Source organism: Pristis pectinata, chromosome 1, assembly GCF_009764475.1.
Source record: "Pristis pectinata isolate sPriPec2 chromosome 1, sPriPec2.1.pri, whole genome shotgun sequence".
In the NCBI taxonomy this organism is placed as follows: Eukaryota; Metazoa; Chordata; class Chondrichthyes; order Rhinopristiformes; family Pristidae; genus Pristis; species Pristis pectinata.
This window is the reverse complement of record NC_067405.1, coordinates 139,943,663-139,967,883: the sequence shown is the minus strand read 5'-3', so window position 1 is coordinate 139,967,883 and position 24,221 is coordinate 139,943,663. Positions and strand designations below refer to the sequence as shown.

General features: G+C 38.0%; 1 protein-coding gene across 27 annotated transcripts in view; it reads right to left on the bottom strand.

Moving 5' to 3' along the window:
- nrxn3a (neurexin 3a) overlaps positions 1–24,221 on the bottom strand; it is a 1,776,465-nt gene that overhangs the window by 1,725,044 nt on the left and 27,200 nt on the right. For all 27 annotated transcript variants that reach the window (XR_007957567.1, XR_007957568.1, XR_007957570.1 and 24 more), the window contains exon 2: positions 13,876–15,134. Coding sequence is in view for 20 of the 27 variants with exons in the window: in XM_052030991.1 (XP_051886951.1) it covers positions 13,876–14,593 (718 nt within the window). In the remaining 7 variants the exon portion in view is untranslated. The remainder of the gene's footprint in view (positions 1–13,875; positions 15,135–24,221) is intronic.

Sequence of the window (24,221 nt, the reverse complement as noted above, 5' to 3'; positions counted from 1 at the left end):
TATTAGGAAGTTAATGAATATTGTATATACCCTTTCATCTACAATTCCATAATGTGTTATCTCACTAGATGCCGAGAAGGCGTTTGATAGAGTCAAATGGGAATATTTATTTAACACGCTTGAGAAATTTAATTTTAGCCCAAATTTTATATCCGTGATTAAATTGATATACCTTACACCTTTGGCTTCAGTACTTACTAATAATCAGAGATCCCCCTTTTTTAGGCTTTTTCGAGGCACTAGACAGGGCTGCCCTTTAAGTCCTTTATTATTTGACATTGCCTTGGAACCCTTGGCAATTGCCTTTCGGGACTCTTCTAACATATTTGGTATCACTCATGGAAAAGGGATGCATAAGATATCACTATATGCAGATGACCTGTTACTTTATATCTCTAACCCTGAGAAATCCATCCCTGCAGCATTATGACTGCTTGCTCAGTTTAGTGTTTTCTCTGGTTATAGATTAAATCTTAATAAGAGTGAGCTTTTCTTATTAAATATGCAAGTCCCAATTTATAGGCAATTACCATTTAGATTAGTGACTGATTATTTTATTTATTTGGGTGTTAAAATTACCAAGAAGCACAAGGACTTATTCAAAGTTAACTTTTTTATCTTAATCGATCATGTTAAACAATTGTTTACTAAATGGTCCCCATTGTCTCTATCATCGATTGGTCGAATTAATGCGGTTAAGATGAATATTTTACCAAAATTTTTGTATTTACTCCGGGCGGTTCCAACCTTCATCTCGAAATCCTTTTTCGGTACTATTGATTCTAAAATTCTTTCATATATATGGCAGAATAAAAACCCAAAGTTAAGTAAGAAATATTTACAGAAATTAAAAAAGGATGGTGGTATGGCTTTGCCTAACTTTAGATTTTACTACTGGGCAATTAATATTAGATATTTAATTTTTTGGACACAAGACTTAGATGTAATTCAATGTCCCCAACGGGTGTATCTTGAGTTTGAGTCTGTGCAAGGGTTTTCATTAGCTTCTATTTTAGGAGCCTCACTCCCTTTTGCACTTACTAAATTGAGTAAACAAATGATTAACCCAATAACTAAACATACAATATGAATATGGTTTCAATTTCATAAATGTTTTGGATTAAATAAATTCATTTTATCAAGTCCTATCCAATCCAATTTTTTCTTTCAACCATCCAGAATTTATTTAGCTTTTTCTTTATGGAAAATGAAGGGAATAACATGCTTTTGTGATCTATTCATTGATAATTGTCTTTTGTCTTTTGAACAGTTGTCTAATAAATACAATTTGCCTAGATCACATTTTTTTCGATATTTACAGATCAGAAATTTTTTAAAAGTTATTTTACCTACTTTTCCAATACCACATAAAATTGAAATTACAGAAAAAATTTTAGGTTTTGATCCTTATCAGAAGGGCTCGATAGCAATAATTTATGATCTGATTATGAAAATACGTCTAGAGACACTTGATAAAATTAAGAATGAATGGGAAAGAGAACTTCAGATACTTTTACCTATAGAGACATGGAAGAAAATTCTCCAATTAGTTAATACATCTTCAATGCGTGCTAGACATTCTTTGATACAGTTTAAGGTGGTTCACAGGAACCATATGTCTAAGGATAAGTTAGCCTATTTTTATCACCATATAAATCCTATATGTGACAGATGTAATTCAGAGGTGGCTTCCCTGACACATATGTTTTGGTCCTGCCCTCTTTTGGAAAAATATTGGAAATACATTTTTAATATTATTTCAATTGTATTGAATATTGATTTGCAACCTCATCCTATTACTGCAATTTTTGGGTTACCAATGATGGATTCCAGCCATTTATCCGCTTCAGCTTGTCGTATGATTGCATTTGTTACATTAATGGCCAAGAGATCCATTCTATTTAAATGGAAGGATCCAATACCTCCTACCACATTTCAATGGTTTTCTCAAACTATAACATGTTTAAACTTAGAAAAAATTAGGAGTGGTACTGTTGATCCTTCGCTTAAATTTGAGGAAGTTTGGAGTCCATTTATTCAGTATTTCCAAATGATGTAAGCAGACCTTTTTCGAATCCCTTTCAATAACCTCTTATTTGAATATCGAGGAGTGGAGCTAATGACATATTTAACCAAAGAAATAACAGTCCAGCTTTTCTTTTTGAAGTTTTTGGTTTGCTTTTGTTTATTTTTTTTTAATTTTGGGGTTCTCTTTTCATATAATTAGCTTTCTTTTCAAATTCTTCTGTGTCATGTTCACTTAGTAAGAGATTGGGAGGTTCAGATTATATATGTTACTCCCTGTGAGTGTATATGTCAACTGTTATTATTGTAATCATGATCTCTTTGCACCATGTGTATAATCACTATTGTTATGTATATTCATTTGAAATTTAATTTGAAATTTAATACAAAGATTGAAAAAGAAAGAAAGAATGGGAATATTATTATTGACTAAGAAAAATATTTTACCAAGTGGGGCTCACATTTGTAATGTTATGCTGGTTGCAACTGTACATTTCTTCAAGAAAGAGATAAAGGGGAAAGGGCAATTCTTGAGCTGAAGACAAAGGCCTAAAAATGTATCCATGCAGCACTAGAAGAACAGGAGTTACCCAACTTTGCACACATTTTTGGGAGAGTTAACAGCAGTAAAATATATTGCAGGGATTTTTTGTGTGATTTTTTAATTTATACCAGGGCTGTTTTTTTGCCGTCTTACTTACCCAAATATCATCAAGATTAGTAAACCCATCTCTGGCAATATTTTCAATCACACTGGTCTGATTGTTAACAATATCCTAACGCTAGAAAAATGGTGCAGATGTATTTCTAGGATCTAGACCAGAAAAATAAATAGTTGACATGATAAAATATATTGAAAACGTAACATGCTACAACAGGAAGCTATTTAATTTTGACAATGAGTGCAGAATTGGAAGGCAAAAGTATAAAGTTGGTAGGTCACATAGAAAACTTAAAATTGGGAAATATTTTCTTCTACACAGTGATGGATATGTGAGATGGACTTTCAATGCAGGCTGTTTTTGCTGTACCGATTAATGGGCTTAAAGAGATAGATGGAGCAACATTTGATTATTAATGTGAATACAAATCATGACTGTAAGCTCAGAGAAAAATAATTAAACACTCTCTGCAACATTATTATTCCTCATCTGCTGAGTCGATGAAAACTGTTGAGCCAAGGAAAGCAATCAGTCAAAGATAAATAACAGAGGATATTAGTTGGTTAGATATTTTGGAGTAATGCTTGATTTACCTGTTAGTGATGTGCACAGAACCTCCTGAAGAATGGTTCTGTGCAACTTAAAGTAGCTTGGGCAGAATGAATCATCATAGATTGTGGAACAAAACTGGTTCATGAATTAAAAAGTCCCCCTCAATAAAAATAAAGAAAACTGGCATTTACCATCAAAAAATGACCAAGTCCCCCCTCTCACCACCACCATCTATTCTTACTACCTTCAGCAATAAACATGAATTGCTTCTTCTTCAGACTAGTTTTATGTCAGGAATATTGTTCCAAGCAACTTATCCCCAACCCCCTTCCCCAAAACTCATTAATTTTGTAACACAAGTGACGGCAGATGCTGCAATCTGGAGCAAAAGCCCAAAATGTTGACCATCCCTCTGCCTCTACAGATGCTGCCTGACCTGCTATGTTCCTCTGACAGCTTGGTTTTTGCAATTATTTTTGTGATATTTTCTTGACATCTGCTATGAAGAAAGCCAATATGCAGTCTTCCTGCCATAAATCATAATGATCAGCTTTCAGTGTCTCAATATTATTTTAGTCTGGAAAGTGGTATGGAACAGACTGCACAGGGCAAAACTTGTCAATTTCCTGCTTTCAGAAATGAGCTTTGCCTACCAGAACATCTAGCAGAAATTCCATCACAGACTATGTATGATTATTATTAGTATATTTAATGAATTAGAAAATTGCACCCATTATGGTTTGTAACTGAAACTTGGAGGATTAGCCCTGTAAAATGCATTCATTCTAAAACTCTTATTCTGTGCACAATGTTTTTGTGCACCAAGTAAAGCAGTTTAATCAAAACACTGAGTGGATATTATGATCTGGTACATATGAATGGGTCAGCCAAATTTGCTATACATGGAGGCATTCCAAAAGGTTTCAAATAGCACACAATTATGACATCACTTGCATTAAATTAATTTGCATGTGCATAGCCTGCAAAGTGCACTGCTAGATTAAAGGTCTAGATTTTAGGAAGGATGTCAAGGTCTTAATGAAAGAGAGGAGATGTATTAGAATGGAACCAGGATGGTGAGAGTTCAATTTATGTGGAGAGACCAGCAACAAAATCTGATCTTTTACCTCACGGAAGACAAAGCAAAGATTTACTAGAGGCATTCAAACACGAGTTTTGTTAGAGTAAATGAGAACCATTTTCCGCTGGTCTGGAATAAAAGGCAGTAAGGACATTAGAAGACAATTCAATAGAGACTTTAAAGTGAGAATTGTATAATTATTTCAATAGGATGTATATTTTTTTGGGCTGACCTGAACTGCCCTTTCACCTGCAAAATTATTCCATCTCTCTTCAGTTTCGGATCCACATCTTATAGGATGAAAACATTCCAAATTTCCTTCTCAGTTCAAGTTCAATGTGCCTCAGTTTTACTGACTTCTCCCATGGCGGTGAAGTGAGTTAGATTATAGTCAGAGCTGTAGTGTTGCCTCAAATAAACTTTCTTTAGTGTTACAGCACACTGTACTGACAATTTCAATGAAGAAGACACCAGGATTCCTGATCCCTCTTCTGAGTTACATTTACCTATTTCTCCTTTCCCTTGCCTCACCACTGAGTTGCTTCCAAATAGTTCTCTCAATTCTCCCCATCTGTCCAGATCTCTCTCCATCTGCTCCACTTGTTCTCTTTTATATATGATACCAATCTTCCCCGCTCCCAGTTAACTTTAGGACTCTTCCTTCTAACACCATCTACAAATCAAACCAGCACTTGTGACACATCCTTTCTCCATCTACAGAACGTTCATTGCCTAACTATTTGCAGTCTTAGTAAATTGTGTTTTAATTCTCTAAACTATATAGTCACTTCCCAAAAAAAATCATCACATCCCAAAATGAAGAGACCGCATCACATGCTTGGAAACACAAGAAACAAAGATGTGGTTTCTGAAGACACAGATAACACCCAGGAGGGTGCAATTGGTGGGTAGACAGAAGAGATATTTTGGAGCAATTACAAGGCACTGATTTTACAGCCTTAAAATTATGTGAAGGGATTGGAAAATTGATACGATTAAAATATAGATCAATTTATTTAATTTCAGGGCAATTTGCCTGCCTTCATTTGACACTGCTGTTGACCAGCAAGCCCAATCCATAATAATGTTAACCTTTAAGGATCAAAGACTGAAATGCAATCACTGTGCAGGAATTCATCAAGAGTTTACTGCTGCAAAATAAGATGTCCAGGACGATTTTTATGTAAATTGAGCTCATTCATGTCAATTCAAATGCAAATGACAATTGATTGAGGTGCTTGTAAAATGAATTACAGACTGAGAGCATCAGATGTGAAGTACAGGGATACATTCAAATGTATGACTACATTAAAAACTGAAGATCTGATTAATTTTGAATTTGTTTTAAGTCATTTTAATTTAAACAATAATGTTTCCAAGTCTACAGAAATTGATTAGCTCAGGTTAATGCTTCCCATATAACATGCAGGGCCAGGCAACTACTTCTTCAGACTTCACCCAACCTTTAGATTGGGTATTGACAGCTTCCTCATGGTCCAATCATCGTTTCCAAGTCAGAGCTGAACGTTTATTATTCTCAATGAAACTAGTGAAATTTGAAGTCAAATCAATCACTAAAACTGTCAATGTCCCCTTCCCTTTGCCCCCTTCATTTGAAAATGAATGAATACCCTACGTTACTTTACAGCTGAGAAATGGGACCTCAAGTGCTGTCTGTGTACGGTTTGCACATTCTCCCTATGACTGCATGGGTTTCTGCCTGGTGCTTTGGTTTCCTCCCATGTCCTAAAACACATGCTAGTAATTACAAGCAGTCCCCAGGTTACAACAGGGTTCCGTTCCTGATAACTGTTCATAATCCGAACACTACATAAATCAGAAATGAACAAAAACAATGTCTGGGAGAGGATCACAGAACCAGCTGTGATGGGAGAGTGAGCAAGCGCGGGAAGAGGGGCTGCCAGTCAGCCTTACTGACTCAGTGGGTGGCTGGGTGACTCTGCTCAGTGCTCAGCTCGACCCAGTTCGCAATTGTTGCTTCTTGGATGGGGGGTGGGGGGGTGGTGGGGGAGTGGGTGGGAGGGAGGGGGGGTGGTGGGGGGTGGGTGGGAGGGAGGGAGAAAGAGAGAAGGCACATGGAAGTGCCCTATTCCCACCCAACAGAAGATGCCTACAACCCCACAGCAGCCAGTAGAGCCATTCCCATCCTTCCAAACATTCTTTCATCTGTGGAGGTGTCCATAAGGCAGGCGTTTGTAACCCGGGGCGGACCTGTAGTTCGTATAAATTACTCTTAGCATTGGAAATAGAAACAAATGGGGTGTTGATGGGCATGTAAAAGTGATAAAAATAGCAGTGGCACAGGAAAATATAGAGAGAAGGAATGGGACTGATAAGATTACTTTGCTAGAAGCTAGGATTGACTCGATTGGCCAAATCTGTTGTAATAAATAAGTCTAATCTTCCTACTGGTAATATTAGCAACTTGTTACATTCCAGACTTGGGCCATCCGGATACCAATGCATCAGATCATCAGTTTTTTATATGTTGTAAAATAATTTTTTTAGGGGCTTCCTACATCTCCTTGACCCTCTCAAGTAAAAGAAAATAATCAAGACACTTAAATGGAATATTTACTGGTGGCTGCTTAAAGGACCAATGTTTGGCTTACTCACAAACCCTGATTTCTACCAGGCCCAACCTGAAACGAGTTGGTACATTATTCTGGTATTTTCAAACCTGCCTGAAAATTACAATGTCCACCTTCATCCCCTGCCACCTTCATCACCACCAACCAATTTGCATGACCCTCCCCAAATTTTCTTATGCTGGCCAGTCATCTATTTATGTGAGAAATGGATGTTCAACAATTGAAAACTGCCCACTAGTACCAATTTTAGATCCCCTTCTGCTACCCAGATGAGACCAGCTAACTTTGTATAGACAAGATTCTAGATACAAGATTTCAGAATTAAAGAATAATGTATCAGAGGAGTTACCCACTGGCCCTTCAGCAGTGGACTGACTTTTTTGAAGCATATTCCAATTGGTTCCCCTCTAATTGCCTCATATCCTGTTTCTCTTTTGGAACTTATTTAAAAGCTACTACCAAATCTGCTTTCATCACATGATCAGATAAAATCATCCCACATCCAAATGCTTATTGCCTAAAAATTTACTTTATATCACTTATGTTTCTTTTGTCAATCAGGCCGGAACCTGTGGCCTGTGGTTATTGAAGATAGAACATAGAACAGTACAGCACAATACAGGCCCTTCAGCCCACCATGTTGTGCCGACCTTTAAACCTCGCCTAAGACTAGCTACATATCCCTCTATTTTAAAATCCCCCATATACTCTGGTAATCTCTTGAATTTGACCAGTGTACCTGCCTCCACCACCGCCCCTGCAGCGCATTCCATGCCCCAACCACTCTCTGGGTAAAAAACCTTCCTCTGACATCTCCCTTGAGCTTCCCACCCATTACTTTAAAGCCATGCCCTCTTGTATTGAGCATTGGTGCCTTGGGAAAGAGGCGCTGGCTGTCCACTCTATTTATTCCTCTTAATATTTTGGACACCTCTATCATGTCTCCTCTCATCCTCCTTCTCTCCAAAGAGTAAAGCCCTAGCTCCCTTAGTCTCTCCTCATAATGCATACTCTCTAAACCAGGCAGAATCCTGGTAAATCTCCTCTGCACCTTTTCCAACACCTCCACATCCTTCCTATAATGAGGTGACCAGAACTGGACACAGTACTCTAAGTGTGGTCCAACCAGAGTTTTATAGAGCTGCATCATTACCTCATGGCTCTTAATCTTGATCCCTCGACTTATGAATGCTAACATCCCATAAGCTTTCTTAACTACCCTATCCACCTGTGAGGCAACTTTCAGGGATCTGTGGATATGGACCCCCAGATCCCTCTGCTCCTCCACACTACCCAGAATCCTAGGTACTCCGCCTTTGTACTTTGTACTCCGCCTTGGAGTTTGTCCTTCCAAAGTGTACCACCTCACACTTCTCTGGATTGAACTCCATCTGCCATTTCTCAGTCCAGCTCCGCATCCTATCAATGTCCCTCTGCAATCTTCAACAATCCTCTACACTATCCGCAACACCACCGACCTTCGTGTCGTCTGCAAACTTGCCAACCCACCCTTCTACCCCCGTGGGTTATATGCGCGTGGAATTTACTGACTCCCACTGGACCCTTACTTCCTCGTTCTGCAATGTACCACCACGATTGAGGCTGGCTGTGCCCTCCCCACCCTGTTGGCTGAGCTCTCTGAGAACACCCATGTCACAGTGGGCAGGTCTGGTCTCAAGGTGACCCGGCTCCCCTCTGTGGAGGCTTCTGTCTCCACTAATGCCCCACCGCAGGCCAGCAGTTGTCTTTCAAAAGGCGAGTATCATTCAGCTGCATCAGGCAGGCTCGGGCTACCTTCAGCTGCCGGAAATAACTTCGCTTAATTTGTTCTAAAGCCCTCATTTTAAATCTCCTCATGGCCTTTACTGCTCAAAAATACATATTTGCTTCTGCTGCCTGTTCACACAATTTAAGTTCCTCATCTCTGGAAACATACAAGAAAATGTCTCCATACCTTCTCCAAAATTTCCACATCCTTCTCAAAAAGAAGTGCTCATAAATTGACCCACTTGGGCTAAGGCAGTGTTTTATAGTCGTTCAGCATAATATTCTGTTGCTTTTTCATCTATGTCTCTGTTTAGAAAGCTCTGGATCTCATACACTTCATTAACTGCTTTGTCAATCTACTCTTGTCTTCAAAGACGGCTCAAATAGAGGGTTAGAACTCCTTCAACTCATCAAAATGTATTGAAGAAGTACTGCGAGGAAAGCCTCTGGCAATTTGTGGGGAGGCTCCTAGTCTCTGATACTCAACAATATACCAGGTTCAATTACACATAAAGGCCTTTGTGATCTCTGAACGAAGAGAATGAAGGTAGGGAAAAATGTCGAAATGATCAGTGGAGAAAACCTGGAGATGGAATTTGAAATAATCATGAATGAGGGTCTGGGGTGGCGGTTGGGGGCAAAATTAAAGAGTTTTTCAGAAGATTAGAAGGTCCTGACCCTCCATTGGCCTCTGCACATACAGTATGTGCTTCATATGCTTAGAGAGTATGGTTTAAATTTCCAGAACCTGATCAAGTTTGGTAGTTATGCTTTGGATAGAATTGTCTTGCACTTGTGAATTTTAGTTTCAGTTATTATCTTCCCAAATAGAATACAGCACTCTTCCATTTAAGGCAACTTTAAACTAAAACTTTGTGTCCTCAGCTAGTGAAATTCGGAAATATAGCATGCGTCAATAGCTCCGGTTTAGCTGGGATAAAGACTATACCACCCTTGGACCATGGCTGAATTCTTCAAGAGGTGAAACAAAATATGGTTTGAAAGTCAAGATTGCTTCTGTGTCAGATAGCTTCCACAGAACAGTCTTGAATCAGTGCAATGAGAATAGGGATATACTTCATGAGATGATCAATGCCACGGAAGAATAATTATTCTTAGTCCAAGTATTTACTATTTTGGTGTAACTAAATATTAACATCATCATTCCTATCTTGCCAATCCACAACATTAATGCCATTTTGCTCAAGCCAACTTATCCCAGTAGTTTTGTTAGTTGAAGGTATAATCCCTTGTAAATTAACTCACATTGGCAAATTACAATGTGAACAGCCTAGTTATCTTTCATTGGAAGAAATCCAGACATCTCTAAAATGTAATATGCCTTCTCTCAAAACTCTCTAGGGGCAGATCAGTGAATTATTAACACCATTTAAAACTCAACTGTGACTAACATTCAGATGTCTAGAACTTCTAGCGTACCAATTAGACAAGGCGGGAAGGTGATAATATTATGAGAAAAATGGGTGGAGTTGGAGGCTGGAACATTATTAATAGGTGCACGAGAAGACTAGAGATGGGATGGGAGTGGGGTAATTAGAAGCTATTAGATCATCTGAGCAAGGGACGGAGATTATTGGGGAGGTGGTGGTGAGCTAGGGAAAAAAATTGGGAGCATCAGTTTTGGGGAGATGGCAGGTTGGGGGGGTGGGATACATATGAAAATTGGAAGGCATTGAGGCATTTTATGGCAGCAGAACAGAGGAAGCCCAAGGATCTAGGTAAGTACTTTACATCCTTAGGAGCTGTAGTGTGAAGATCAGATTTCCTACCCTGAGAGTGCTTAATGAAGGGCACCCACAAAAAATTGTTGCACACATTCCTTGTGACATGCCAGAAGGAGCACTGTACAGGGAATGTTATCATCCCATGTAGCCCTGACACAGAAATCATGTCAGGATTGCAAGGACTACTGATGACCTAGATGTGCCTGGTCAATTCGCTAATTGACTCAAAATGATCTGGATACAGCTGTTATCATGTTTCATTTCAGATAAATTGATTTTCATCAAATAATGCTGAAAAAAAACAGCATCATACAATTGCATTTCCAGCAGAGCTGTTACTAAAATGTTCTCAAATCTGTAGCCCCGACACTAAATAAGATATAACTATTTGAACATGACAACTGCAAGTCTTGATTGGTGCCACTTTGATCTTGTTTTTACTCCTGTAAGTCACCTCCTGCAACCCTGAGGATCCAGATGGCAAGGAACAGCCCATAGTCATCCGTTCATCGGTCAAGTTTATGACCATCAGTGGCCGAATAAGCAGCCATGGGAAGGGAATGACATTAAGAGAACGAAAGTGAAACAGAATAAATGTCACATATCAAAATAAATCTGACCATAAATGGGTTTTAAATATATGGGAAGCTCCATTGAAATGTTTTTGTATATACATATCTTCCTTAAAAATGGATTAATGAATTTGGTGGTACAGTTAAATAGTCTTTTTAATGTGGATTAAAAACACTACTTAGTAATGGTAAAGTCTGTCAGAGAGTTTTCTGCAGCACTGGGATGACTTGTTCAAAATCAAGATGCCTAACTAATTAAGTTCCCTGAAATTACTAATAATTTCTACTTAGTTGCATGCACTAAGCACAGAATACAGTAGCACATGCACAATATACTCTGCTTCTGAAATTTGATTTCACTTAAGTTAAAAGATCCAAATTTCAGATGCTTCTGAAAACTGATTTAACTTAATGACATTGCACATTTAGGGCATAAAACTAAGGGTGAATATCTACCCCCTGGTGTTGCACTTCTTCAGGATATATTGACTGTGTTCAATATTAAGTGCTAAAGAAGACTGGAAATGCAAAAGAAATGTGAATAGATTGTTCCCAAGATCAATTTAGAAGCACAAGCTGTTGGAACACAAACAATTTGCATGACGTCTTTTGGGCATTAACTTTTATTTATTGATTGACTAAAAATCTATAACAGTTCATGGCTTCTAAAATATCTGAGGGCATTAGTGCTATTCTACATCAGCAAAAGACGGTACGCATTCCCGAAAGTGGATCTTCACCAAAACATCGAGTTGGCTGTATAAAAGAAAATAAACATTTTATGATCCCCATTTAAACATCTCCTATTGAAGGATGGATTTTATTCATAGCTTTTAGCCACAGTGAAAGCAAGCTGTATTCTCACAGGCTTATAATAAATACCTAGATTTAAAAGAAAAAGCACAGGAAAGAAGAGCTTTATAAAATAGTTTCATTCATCAAAATAAAACCCAAATTCATTCAGAAAATACTAAGTCTTTTGAAATATCTGCAATGAAAGTTCCTGGGAAACACACAAAGTTCAACTATCAACCTACTGTTCCCAATCTTTACCAACTCAGCTTTTATCAATGATGAACTTTTTTTGGAGATATTTATTGCTCTTTAAAAAAAAACTTTCTCACTAATCATTTTTCTTGTATCTTTTGTGGTTGCATGATCATTTACTGAACAAAAGAAACATGAAGGAATAAGACCAGGAATGTGCAACTTACTTAAATAGGTCACTAGTTCCTTGTTATTTAGAATGTAAGGAAAAATGTAAACTCACCACTGCTTTCAAGATTTTTCACAAACAGCACTTTAAATCAATTCTGATTCTTCAGTTATAAGAAACCCTTGTGCCATGAATATGGAATCGATGAATGACTAGAGCTGTGGCTCTATGAGATTTCACCATGTTGCTCTGTGACCAACTGAAGGGTGGGAGCAGTTTTGGTACAGTGTTGAAGACAATTTTACTACTGAACTTCTGTTTCCTTGCAGAAAATTTTTCAATCCTACAAGATATTTCCAAGAAGACCAGTAACCCACCATGTGGTGAGGCACAGGCACAAACATGTAGCCTACCACTCCATGGTTTAACAAGTCAACACTCTACTCTTCAAGCTCTACCCATGGTTTCTTGTACAGCTGAAATCCACTTTGTCCATAATTAAATCTAGTAGAATTGTTTTATACAAATATCACCACACCATATTTTGTTCTAAGTACTATAACAAATAGATATGGAATATAAAAACATAAGAAAACTAAACATACCCATGAAGAATACACACTGTTATAATAGTTAAAAAATCTGTTGATTTTCTTCTGAACAGAAGACACATGCCAACAACAGAAATGTTGATAGCAACACTATTTTTAGATGCATAAAGCATGAAACACCATGACAAGCCTATGAGCTACAATACCAAATGTATACACAGAGAGACATCTTAACGGTAGTCGGTGAAGCAATGTTCATGTCCAATCTTGCCAGGTGAGTACTATATTGTGAAATGATGCAGTTGAGTTAGGTTAAAATCAAATAAAAAGAACATTCACATACAAAATGCATTAAAATCCTTTTATAATTTGCATAGGTTTTCAGTATATTGAAAAATATACAATATTCCAATTCTGCACTGACACATACTTGCAAACAAGCTTTATTTTCAGACTGAGTTATTCACATCAACATAATACCCTAAAATACTCAATGAAACATAAATAACGTGGATATTTCAAAGTGAATTCCTTAAGAAACAAAACTTACAGAAGAAAAATTAATTCACACCTCTGCTACTTGTTTTAGAACATCAATTCTACTTAAATATTGAGGGATGGATTTGAAAATAATCAAAACTTTCAGGTAGTTTAATCAAGGGTGAAATTCAAGATATTTTAGTTAACTTTCACCAGGTTCAATAGGCACTATGTGACCCCGGTACTTCACCCCAAGTGACCATTGTTCATCTTTAACCTTTGATCAGTGAGCACTGCTGGGGAAGTCAAGGAATAGGGTATCTTGCTAACCTAACAAAGACATGTTTAGAGTAGATTAATATTAAGCAATCCAAGTCAGAAATCAAAGCGTATTATTAATTCCTCCCTAACCAAAAATCGTAAACCTAAGTTTAAAACTATCTAGCTGCCATCTCAACTGTGATACAATAACACAGAATCCAGATGGAATCTGGAACCAGCTAATTGGTGACAAAATTCACAAAACCACTTGCTGAAGCTCAAAATATAACAGTCAACTTCAACAAAATAATGGATTTGTTTTAATCCAAAAAATGAACATTTTACTACAAGAGCCTAACATTTTAATGTAAGCAGCTGTAAATTAAACAGTAGGAAACACCTTTCTCTCACCTTCAGTGCAGTACCTCCCCATATATCCTGTGCTCGAACAGTCACAGGTAACTTCCCCTTCGACCAAAGAGCAAATTCCACCATTTTCACATGGGTTTTCAGTGCAAATGCCTTCCTTGACCAGCTTCACCAACTGACTCCCCAACAGCACTGGTGTAGAGTCCCCATACTTCAAGTCTTCGATAAATCCCTTAAAAGGAGGTTTGCTTTGCACCATATTCAAAGTTAATGCAGATTTCCGAATATCCTGTGGGACGCCCCCTATGAACAAATCGCTTACAATCTTCATATACTGCCGTTGTGGCTTGACTTCGGCTGACTTTGTTTCTCCATCCAACACCAGAACTGTTCTCAGGTTATTGCGGGAAATCATGAGAAAGTGCCATTTGTCATCATTCACCAGCTTATCCATATCGATCTCAGTCTCAAAGCAATCAATGCTAAATTTAAGTTGAATTTTCCCCTCCACTATCATCAGCTGTACAAAATCACAGTATCCTCCATCATCGAAGTAGAGCAGCAGAGCACTAGAGAGTTCTGTTTTGAACTGGAAGCTTAAATCACTCCTGGTGCTTGCATCCCAACGTGTATAGCGGGTCCACAATCCTGGTGCTCCCGTAAATTCAATGCCCAGGCAAAGCCCCGCTAAAGAACTTAGTAATAGCACAACGCAGAAGGAATCCATGCTTATCATGTTGCTAGATGCACACAAATGCATAAAATCAGTGGAGTGTAGGGAGAGAATCAAATATAAAACTGCTCACAAAAAGTGCAGTTTGTCAGAGAGGATTAAATCCACGATGACAGAAACGCTCATTTGAGAGGTAATTTAAGTTTATGATGACAGCGTTGGTTAGGTCAAATCAAAGCCGTTCATCCAACAATGGCAGAACACAGGATAGTTTCTTGTTCCTGAGCCTTAATTGTAGTCAGCCCACATCAGTTCATTCATAGGAAGCTTCTGATGAGAGATGATGAGAAATTGTGAATGTGCTGAAGTCTTCAGTAGGTGGCTGGCAATAACAAGAAAACTGGGATTTCAGTCAGACCTCAAGCTGTCAAGACTAATTCTGCCATCTACAGTGAAGAGGCACAATTTTGCCTGTGATTTTTATTTTATCAGGAGTTCACAGATTAATCCTTACATCAATTTTTGCATGTCGCAGCCAGAATCCAGAGATGCCACATGATGCTGGGATATATTTGCAGTTGCCACTGCCTCAAAAGAAGCCACAATGAATTGAATCTTGCCTCACAACCTGTAAATAAAATTAAAAATGTCATTAAAAATCATAAAGACTATTTTCTACATTAATCACTTTTCCTCAGACTGTGTACAGATTATGCTTTAATACCCCAATCTTAATAAACAGCAAATTTTTCGAGGATTAGCGAATTTATTCTGTTGTGAACTCATTAGAATAGTATAATCTGCACAAATACATAACTCTTATCAGAATCCTCTCTGGACACCAAAAATTACAATGCATTAATATTGACCCAATAGGTCACATTCTGGTCCGAAACATTCATGAAAAGAATTCAAAACCCAGACAGAAATGGGTTTTGAATACGTGTAAATGGTTGGAGATATTTGTTTTTATCAAATACTGAAAAATGTCCTCAGCCAAAGATTTCTTAAGAACAAGAAAGTGGATTTGTAATTATATTTATTCTAAGCTTGATTCTCCTGCCACAATTAAGATATATTCCATTTGTTTGCAACAACAACTTGCACTTACATAAAATTATACGGCATTGAGAGAAGCCCATTGTGCCTATGATGACTCCTTGAAATTGCAACCGACAGGCCCAACTCCACCATTCATTCCTCATGGACTTGCAAAATGCTTTTTTTTAAGCATATGTTTAATTCCCTTTTGAAAATTACTACTGCAACTGTTTTCACTGTCCAGTCGAATGCACAAGTCCAAGACTTACTGCGTAACAGATGGTGCAGCATTTGTCAATACATTCCATTGCTGGAATCCACGTGGAGCCCAGTCTTGCTGGAATTCTGCAGCTTTATACAGGGTAATGCCACTCAGATCCTATGCCAGGTGAAACATGGTTTAGGATATTAATCCTTGAGATTTCAAAGGGGATTCTATGCCTGAGGAATAGGAGGTAAAGGAGAAGTAGTTTTTAAAATTATTCTACATTAGTTCAGTGTTTATATTTACTTACAAGTATTTCTGTATTTTAATTAACATTAGTTTTTAAATCATTTACTTGTAGGCCACGTGGACAATGCTGTCTGAAACCCAGTCACCTCAGAGACCTTGCCCCTTCATCTTGAACTACCTTTCCATCCAGCCCAGGTGAGAATAGGCACGTGGGGACTGTGGGTTCTGACTCCAGTGGTAAACCATGTCCAGCAAGATCTTCCTCAATAATTTTCAGCACCCTTTTAAATCTTCCCTTACTCTTCTTGGCTCAAAATAAAATGTGATGACTTCTATAGTCCCTCCTCATAACTGAAAGTCCTCATTACTACTGCAGTAATATAGCATAGCCTCATAAAATGCTTCAACAGTTTTTTCAAGGTGCCTGAAGATAAAACATCTGAAGGCATTTCACAAGAGAGTAATTAAATGGACTGATGCTGAGGTGAATAAATAAACTTCAGGACTGAAGTGTAATTAAAGAGAGCAGTTTTTAGGGGTATCTTAAAAGGGGGGGGTAAAGATAGAATCCTCTTAAGGCCCTCATGCTGACTGTAATGGCTAATGACCTTCATCCCATTTGCTTGCCTTTCCTATCTGTAGTGTGAAAGGTCATAGCTGTCATGTGAAGCGTGAAAGGTCGTGGCTGTCATGTGACAGTGACAGCATTGCTCATCAGGTCGGAAGTGACACCACTGTCAATCAGGGTTTGGCTCTACCCCTGCCCCTCTGGGCACACCTAACCATTGGCTTTTGTAAAACACCTTTGCACTTGGCCCCGAGCAATTGGCTTGTGAATCACCTGGGCTGGCTCCACCCCCAGCCCTTCAGCAATATAAAAAGTGCCACATGTTAGCTTGCTGCCTCTTTGTCTCTGAGGATGTTAAGGTAAGCTGTGCACTACCTAAGGGTAATTAGTTAAGGATTCCTGGGACCAAAGAGCTGATGCTTGCACTGAGTCAAGGAGAGTGGCAGGGGTCATATTGTTTCTTCCTTGATTTGTTTGTAGCCAGTTTGTTTTGTGTGTGTGCGCACATCTCGCCCTGTTGTGATTTCCACCATGTTTTGTGATCACCTGTGTGTGCGTGTGAGTTTGCATCCGTTCCTGTTCATTCTGTTCCTGCGTTTGTCTTTGTGAATAAATCATTTTTAAAATTCCAAAGACTGTGTCCAGAGTCCTCTACTTTTAAGATCTCAAAGAACCTTTCCTCACAACATTATCCTAGTACCTGCCCAAATCCCTTTTAAACTTTATAGTATCTGCCTCTACTGTCTCTTCTGGCAGCTCATTCCAAATAACTACCACCCTTTGTGAAGAAAAACCCACCCCTCAGATCTTTTTTCCCCTCTCACTTTAAACCTGCATCCTTGAGTTCCAGACTCCCCTGCACTGGGAAGAAGACTCTGGCTAATGATCCTATCTATGCCCCTCATAATCTTACAAACCTCTACAAGGTCATCTCTCAGCCTCCAATGTTCCCAGCCTATCCAATCTCTCCTTACAACTACGGTTGTAGAGATTTAAAGGAAGAAATTATTCTGGTTGCTAAACTCAAAAATTATGGAAGTTCCCCAAGATTCCTCGCACAAATATACTCCGGAAATGGTCAAGAATATGTCTGTAGAATTAATTAATATATTTTCATGAACATTATCTTGTTGCAGAATAACTGAATCATGTTTTAAAAAAATGAATTTAAAGGGCATTCTCGAAGGACTTTTTCATATATGATGCCATAGATCTGTACGTAAATGGGAAGATTTCAAAGTCTGCAATGCCATGAAATTCTGAAATACTGCCAATAGGAAAATGGATGATAATGACTTTCACAGGACAAACAAACTGGTGAAATAAGCAGACATGATGCCAGATGAAAGTTAATGCAGAGGACTGTTTCATGTTGCTAGGAAAATGAAGAGAAGCATTCTAATCCAATTATAATGACTTACAAGAAAAGAAAGGTGCAAGAAGAGAGGGCCCTATTTGCACAAGTTTTTGTAAGTGGTGTATGGGATCCTTGACTTTATAAATACAGGCTTGAGTACAAAAGCACCAAAGTCATTCCAAGCCTTTAATGAAATATGATAAGAGCCCAGATGGAGAATGGTTTGACTTCAAATAGCATGTTAAGGTGCTGAGGAGATTTACTGGAATAGTACCGGAGATGAATGAGTTTAGTTACATTGCAACTTCTCCTTGCAGCAGGGGAGAATAAAGGGACATTGTATGGAGGTCTTTAATATGATGAAAGGTTTTCATAGAGTTTTTACATAATTGTCAACAATCAGGGACATAAGTTTTAGGTATTTGGGAAAAGAATAAGCAGCAACTTCAGGAATAACAATTTACATGGGAAGTTGTTGAGATCCAAATGCATTGCATTAAAGGCAATAGAAGCAGATTTGATAATAACTTTTAAAAAAGAATTGAAAATATACCAGAAGGGAAAATTAAATTAAATTTTTTAAAAATTTTATTTATAGCGTGGTAACAGGCCCTTCCGGCCCAATGAGTCCGCGCCGCCCATTTTAAACCCAAATTAACCCACCCGTACGTCTTTGCAATGTGGGAGGAAACGGAGCACCCAGAGGAAACCCACACAGACACAGGAGAACGTACAAACTCCTTACAGACAGCGACGGGAATCGAACCGCGATCACTGGTGCTGTAATAGTGTCGCACTAACCACTACGCTACTGTACAAAGTTATGAGGAAAAAGTCGGGGAGTGATGCCATTTAGATAGTTCTTCAAAAGAGCCATTACAGAGATGATGTAATCCCAATAAAACACCCATGTCCATGTCACATACATTTGATCAACTGTGCATTTACAATGACCTGCATTTATTACAAATGTTCAACATTTGCAGTTGTTTTGTCTGTTCATTTGTTTCGCATCTCTGCTCTTTTCTCATTTTACAATAAAATTTATTTTGAAATAACCTTGCATTTCAAAGATGAATGTCCAAGGAACTAACGGACATAATTAAGGACTATATATGGTAATCACACTCATACCCCTCTAGAGAATATTAAGTACATAATCTACATTAAATCAGGTCCATCAAGAGAGTGAGACTGACTACAGTCACTATGTTCTAAAATAATATAATTTTGCAAAGCAAGAATTCCAGCTGTTTTCTTTTAACTTCATTTTAAAAGAAATTTAATGATAAAATCTAATTGAAAGTTAACAATAGCTTTACTACATATTCTAGGTTTCTCAAATCATCAACCATCTGCTTTAAAAATTACTTTCATTTTAAAGGAAAGACACAATCATCATTAATTATTAAAGCCATCCATTTATCTCAAGCCAATGAAGGGTTATGTGCTCTATTTCAGGCTTGACACAACCAATAAAAAAAAGTTTACATGGAATTGCATAGCCAAAGCAACACATCGGGTATGGTAGCATAATAGTTATGTTGCTGAACCAATAATCCAGAGGATGGGACAAATGACCGTAATATCAGAGCTTAATCCCCAGATAGCAGCTGGAGAATTTAACTTCAGTTAATTAAATAAATTTGGAATAAAAGAAGCCACAATTATTAATGATGCCATCTAGTTCACTAATGTTAAAAATCTATTTGGTTGATTATGTCCTTTGGAGAAGAAAATTAGATGTCCTTAAATGTGACTTCAGATCCACAAAAAAACGTAATTAAAATGGAAAATAATGACTTTCAGAGAGCAAATAAACTGGTGAAATAAGCAGGCAACATGCCAGTTGAAAGGTAACATTAAATGCTCTGGAATAGTTGTGGCCCTATAATAGTTGAAGGATGGCAGCATAAAGGAGAATCACAGACAAATAAGTGTGCAAGCAGAAACTCCAACCTAAAGTTAAAATATTAATGATAATTATACTCTCAACTGCCTGAAGGGAAATATATGGAATGGGGCATAACCCATCAAGTGGTCTCTACTAACTAAGATAAAAGGGCTAAAGCCACATTTTACTGGTCTCATCAATTTCTAGGTGGGTGGGTCAGGTTAAAATTGTACCCAGCTGCAGTATTCAGTTTATCCAATGCCCTGGCCAACACCTCTCTAAAGCCATCATAAGTAGATCAATTTCATGTTGCTCTCAGAGCTTTTGTGGTACCATACTGACCGTAAAATGGCAAATATGTATGCATACATTGCAGTCACATCAATTGAAAGAGATTCATTATATCAAAGACTGGAACATGAATTGCAATTTTGCATTTCCCAAGTCTTTGCATCCAAGTAAGCAAGTATGTAGAATGCCAAGACATATAATTTTAGAAAGCATAACTCTCTGATGACAGATTAGTTTTGCAAACAAATTCCTGGCAGGAAGAGGCACTTAACAAAAAGCCTCACAATCAATTACTTCGAGATGGAATGCCATTGGTATTACAGACAAATAACTATAACAACATCCCACAAACTGCATGGATAAATGGCTTAGCTATGGTTAGAACTCATAGCTAAATCAGAGTGACAGGAAGAACTCTCCACCTTTTTTTGAATAACACCATGGGAATTTTCTGAGACATGGGAACAAATTTTACATCTCAACTGAAGAATGGCACTTCCATTAATGCAAAAGTTCCTCAGTACAATGAAGAAGTGTTTGATCCGACGTCCACTCACTGACCCCTCTCTACAATTTCAGGAAAGACCTTACTAACTTCCTGATTCGTTACTGTTCATGCAAATTCATTACCTAGCTCGAGACTCAGCATTTTAACAATTAAATGTGAGCCAGTAATTTTCCACATTTCTCAATTATACTGCAGATACACTGGTACTTTGTTTCGCACTCAGGATGCATTTCCAAGAAACAAGAGCGCTAATGGAATCACTGCAAAAGGACATCATTTTAACATTATATATTGAGAGACGCATTACTAACAGGTGACGCTGCTTCATTGGTAACCTGGCAAGAACTCCTGCCCTCTTCCGCACAGCAGCACACACACAGAAGATTTCTTTTAAAAGTGCAGCGGGGTATGTACTTGTAGGTATTAAGGCTAGAGGACCAAGAGTGCTATAATGAATCAGCACTCTACTGATTCCAATTTCAAACAACAGCCTTATCTTCTTCACATCAAAATCATGGCACACAACTATTTAACTATCCAAAATAGCATCTAAAACACAAACAAAGAAAAGCTTTATCACCGAGAAAACTGCTTCAGTTCCCTACATGGGAGAAAACAGGGTGTACTGAGCAAGCAGGAACTGAAAACAAACAAAACTGTCCAGTATTGCTCAACGAGGCTGATACCATCTGCTGTGCATCACCTGGCAGTTGCAGCACCCAATAAGCAAACTAATAATATAAGTATAAGCTTTTTCAAAAAAGTGACTGCTCACAATCGGGACATTTTTTATGTAATAGACTCTAATCATTCAATGATATTTTTATCTTTTACTGTTTGTTTTTATTTGAATACCATATTTGCACATAATCTGGAATTTTAATGATGTCAAGATTGTCAGCAGGCTTTATTATTACTCTAAAACTAACAGGAACTTCTGGCAAATTCAAATAAAGTTGAATGTAGAATTCCAGATGTTGCTGTCAGAATGCTGATGCAGTCTTCACAGATGCACTCAACATGGACTCACTGATTTAATGTGAACTTCATCTTTATTCTCAGTGTTAGAAACACCCAAGATTTTCATCAATATTGAACTAGATGTAACCTAGTTTATACATACTACAACAAATTTACTGCTGAATAACCTCTCTGACCCAGAACAATCTAGTCTTACAAGACCCTTCGTCAGAATGAAGTCAAAAGGTTTTCGACCTAAAACATTAGCTCTCTTTCTTTTCCAACAGATGCAGACTGACCTGCTAAGTATTTCTAACATATACTATCTTCATTAATTTTTTTCATGCTTTCTGGTTTGCTGATGTAAGAGTTTGATCTGATTGGCTGGTCACAGAACAAGATGATATAACCATTTCCAATCATGTATCCTCATATTACATTTCTGATAATTTGGGCATGACCAAAATCTTGACTAACAAGCTTGATTAACATTTAAGGGAGGTGGGAGGGAACAATGGATGGCACAGTTGAAAGAAAATTTGGGGCATATTGCAAAGAGAAGTTGTTTACTGTTGAAATCACGAAGCTGGAGAGGGAGAACAACATAAATAATTCAGGTTATTCAAATTATAGAAGCAATTTGTTAATTGCCAGAAGTAGACAACTATTACAATAATAACCCAGCTGCCAAGCACTGTCAGATCGAGTACACTCCTTCAATATAGTCTCTGATGTCCCCTCATCAACATTATCAGCATTCAACACTGAAACAAAGATGTAGAACAGCAGAGGGATCAGTGGATCGAGGCAGGTGCCATAGAATTAAATAGAACCAATTTCCATCACCCATACTGCTGTAATCTTGACATCAAAATATCACTTGGCAGGTAAGGTGGGAGGAGTGTGGGGGCTTAAAGCAGAAGAAAATACTGCAGAAAGAGTCAACTTCAAGCCAAATTCCATGCTGTTCTCACAGACAGAAAAGGTAAGCACTCGAGCACACTGATCTCCCTTTCCAGTTGCACTATGCCAAGGTAGGAAGATCAGAGCAAGATATGCCAACAAAGAAATCAATGGAAATAAAAAAAACCTTTCTGCCTTTTACTAATGGTGAATGTTGATATGAACAATTTAAAATAATCTGCAATCCTAAAATCAGAATCAGATTATCACTGACATAAAACGTGAAATTTGTTGTTTTGTGGCAGCAGTGCAAAGACATCAAAATCTATAAATTACAAAAATAACTAATTAGTGGAACAAAAAAAGTAGTGAGGTAGTGTTCATGGGTTCATGGATCGTTCAGAAATCTGATGGCGGAGCAGAAGAAGCATTCCTGAATCATTGAGTGTGGGTCTTCAGGCTCCTGTACCTCCTCCCTGATGGTAGTAACGAGAAATTGGCATGTTCCAGATGGGTAGGGTCCTTAATGACGGATACCGCCTTCTTGAGGCACCACCTGTTGAAGATGTCCTCAGTGGTGGGGAGGGTTGTGCTGATGAAGGAGCTGGCTGAGTCTATAGTCCTCTGCGGCCTCTTGTGATCCTGTGCATTGGAGGTTCCATATCAAGCTGTGATGCAACCAGTCAGAATGCTCTCCACCATACATCTATAGAAATTTGTAAGAGTCTTTGGTGACATACCAAGTCTCCTCAAGCTGCTATTGAAGTAGAGACGCTGGCGTGCCTTCTTCGTGATTGGATCAGTGTGTTGGGCCCAGGATAGATCATCTGTGACGTTGATGCCCAGGAACGTGAAGCTGCTCACCCTTTCCACCACTGAATGAAATAAATTGGAATGGAAAGATTGTGCACTTGACTGAGCAGGCAGGAACATACAGTGTGCAGGCAGTAAAAATGGGATATACTTATCACATTTACATACTCCAGACTTGTAGCAGCAATATCACTGGACAAAAACGTTTCTGAATATTATAGCAACTCATTCTATAAATAGGTAAATGTATTTGTACAATTAATGAAATACAAAACTTGTGCCCATGGTAGAAAACCCAAAAACACAAATCTTCAATTTTCAAATCACCTTTCACAATTTACTGTCATATGCACTGGGGGACTCGGTATTTATGAGGAAAAGTGCAAATGGAAATGTAATATGTATTCAGAACCTTGGGTTATGCTGTATCTCAAACATGAATAGCAGTTTACCTATCCCAGTAAATAATACCATGCAACTAAATTATGTGAAATATAATGCAAGCCTTTTACCACCTGCTTGGCATTGTTAATTTAATGCACACTGCTATTAAGTTTTATGTTTTGGTAATGGATAGCCCATCCAATATACAACTACTAATGTTACATGGATCCAGATTATTAAGGCTCCAGCTGGTATCTGTTATTGTCTCGAAACCATCGTGTTATAAAGGAACACGAGCAAACCCCACACTATGAGAAAAGGCTATTGGTTCTATACACAGATTCAGTTAATGTGTCTTTATCTGAAATAATAAGACAAAACATGCCAATAAAGCTTTACATTAATGGTAGCAATTAAAGTTGTACCTCTGCCAAGTCAAAGAACAGGCAGCTAAAACCACTAGGAAGGGGGAAATTATATTGATGATCATTCTTTGTTATATAACCCACTGCTTTGAGACATGCTGTGCATTAGTCAAGGCA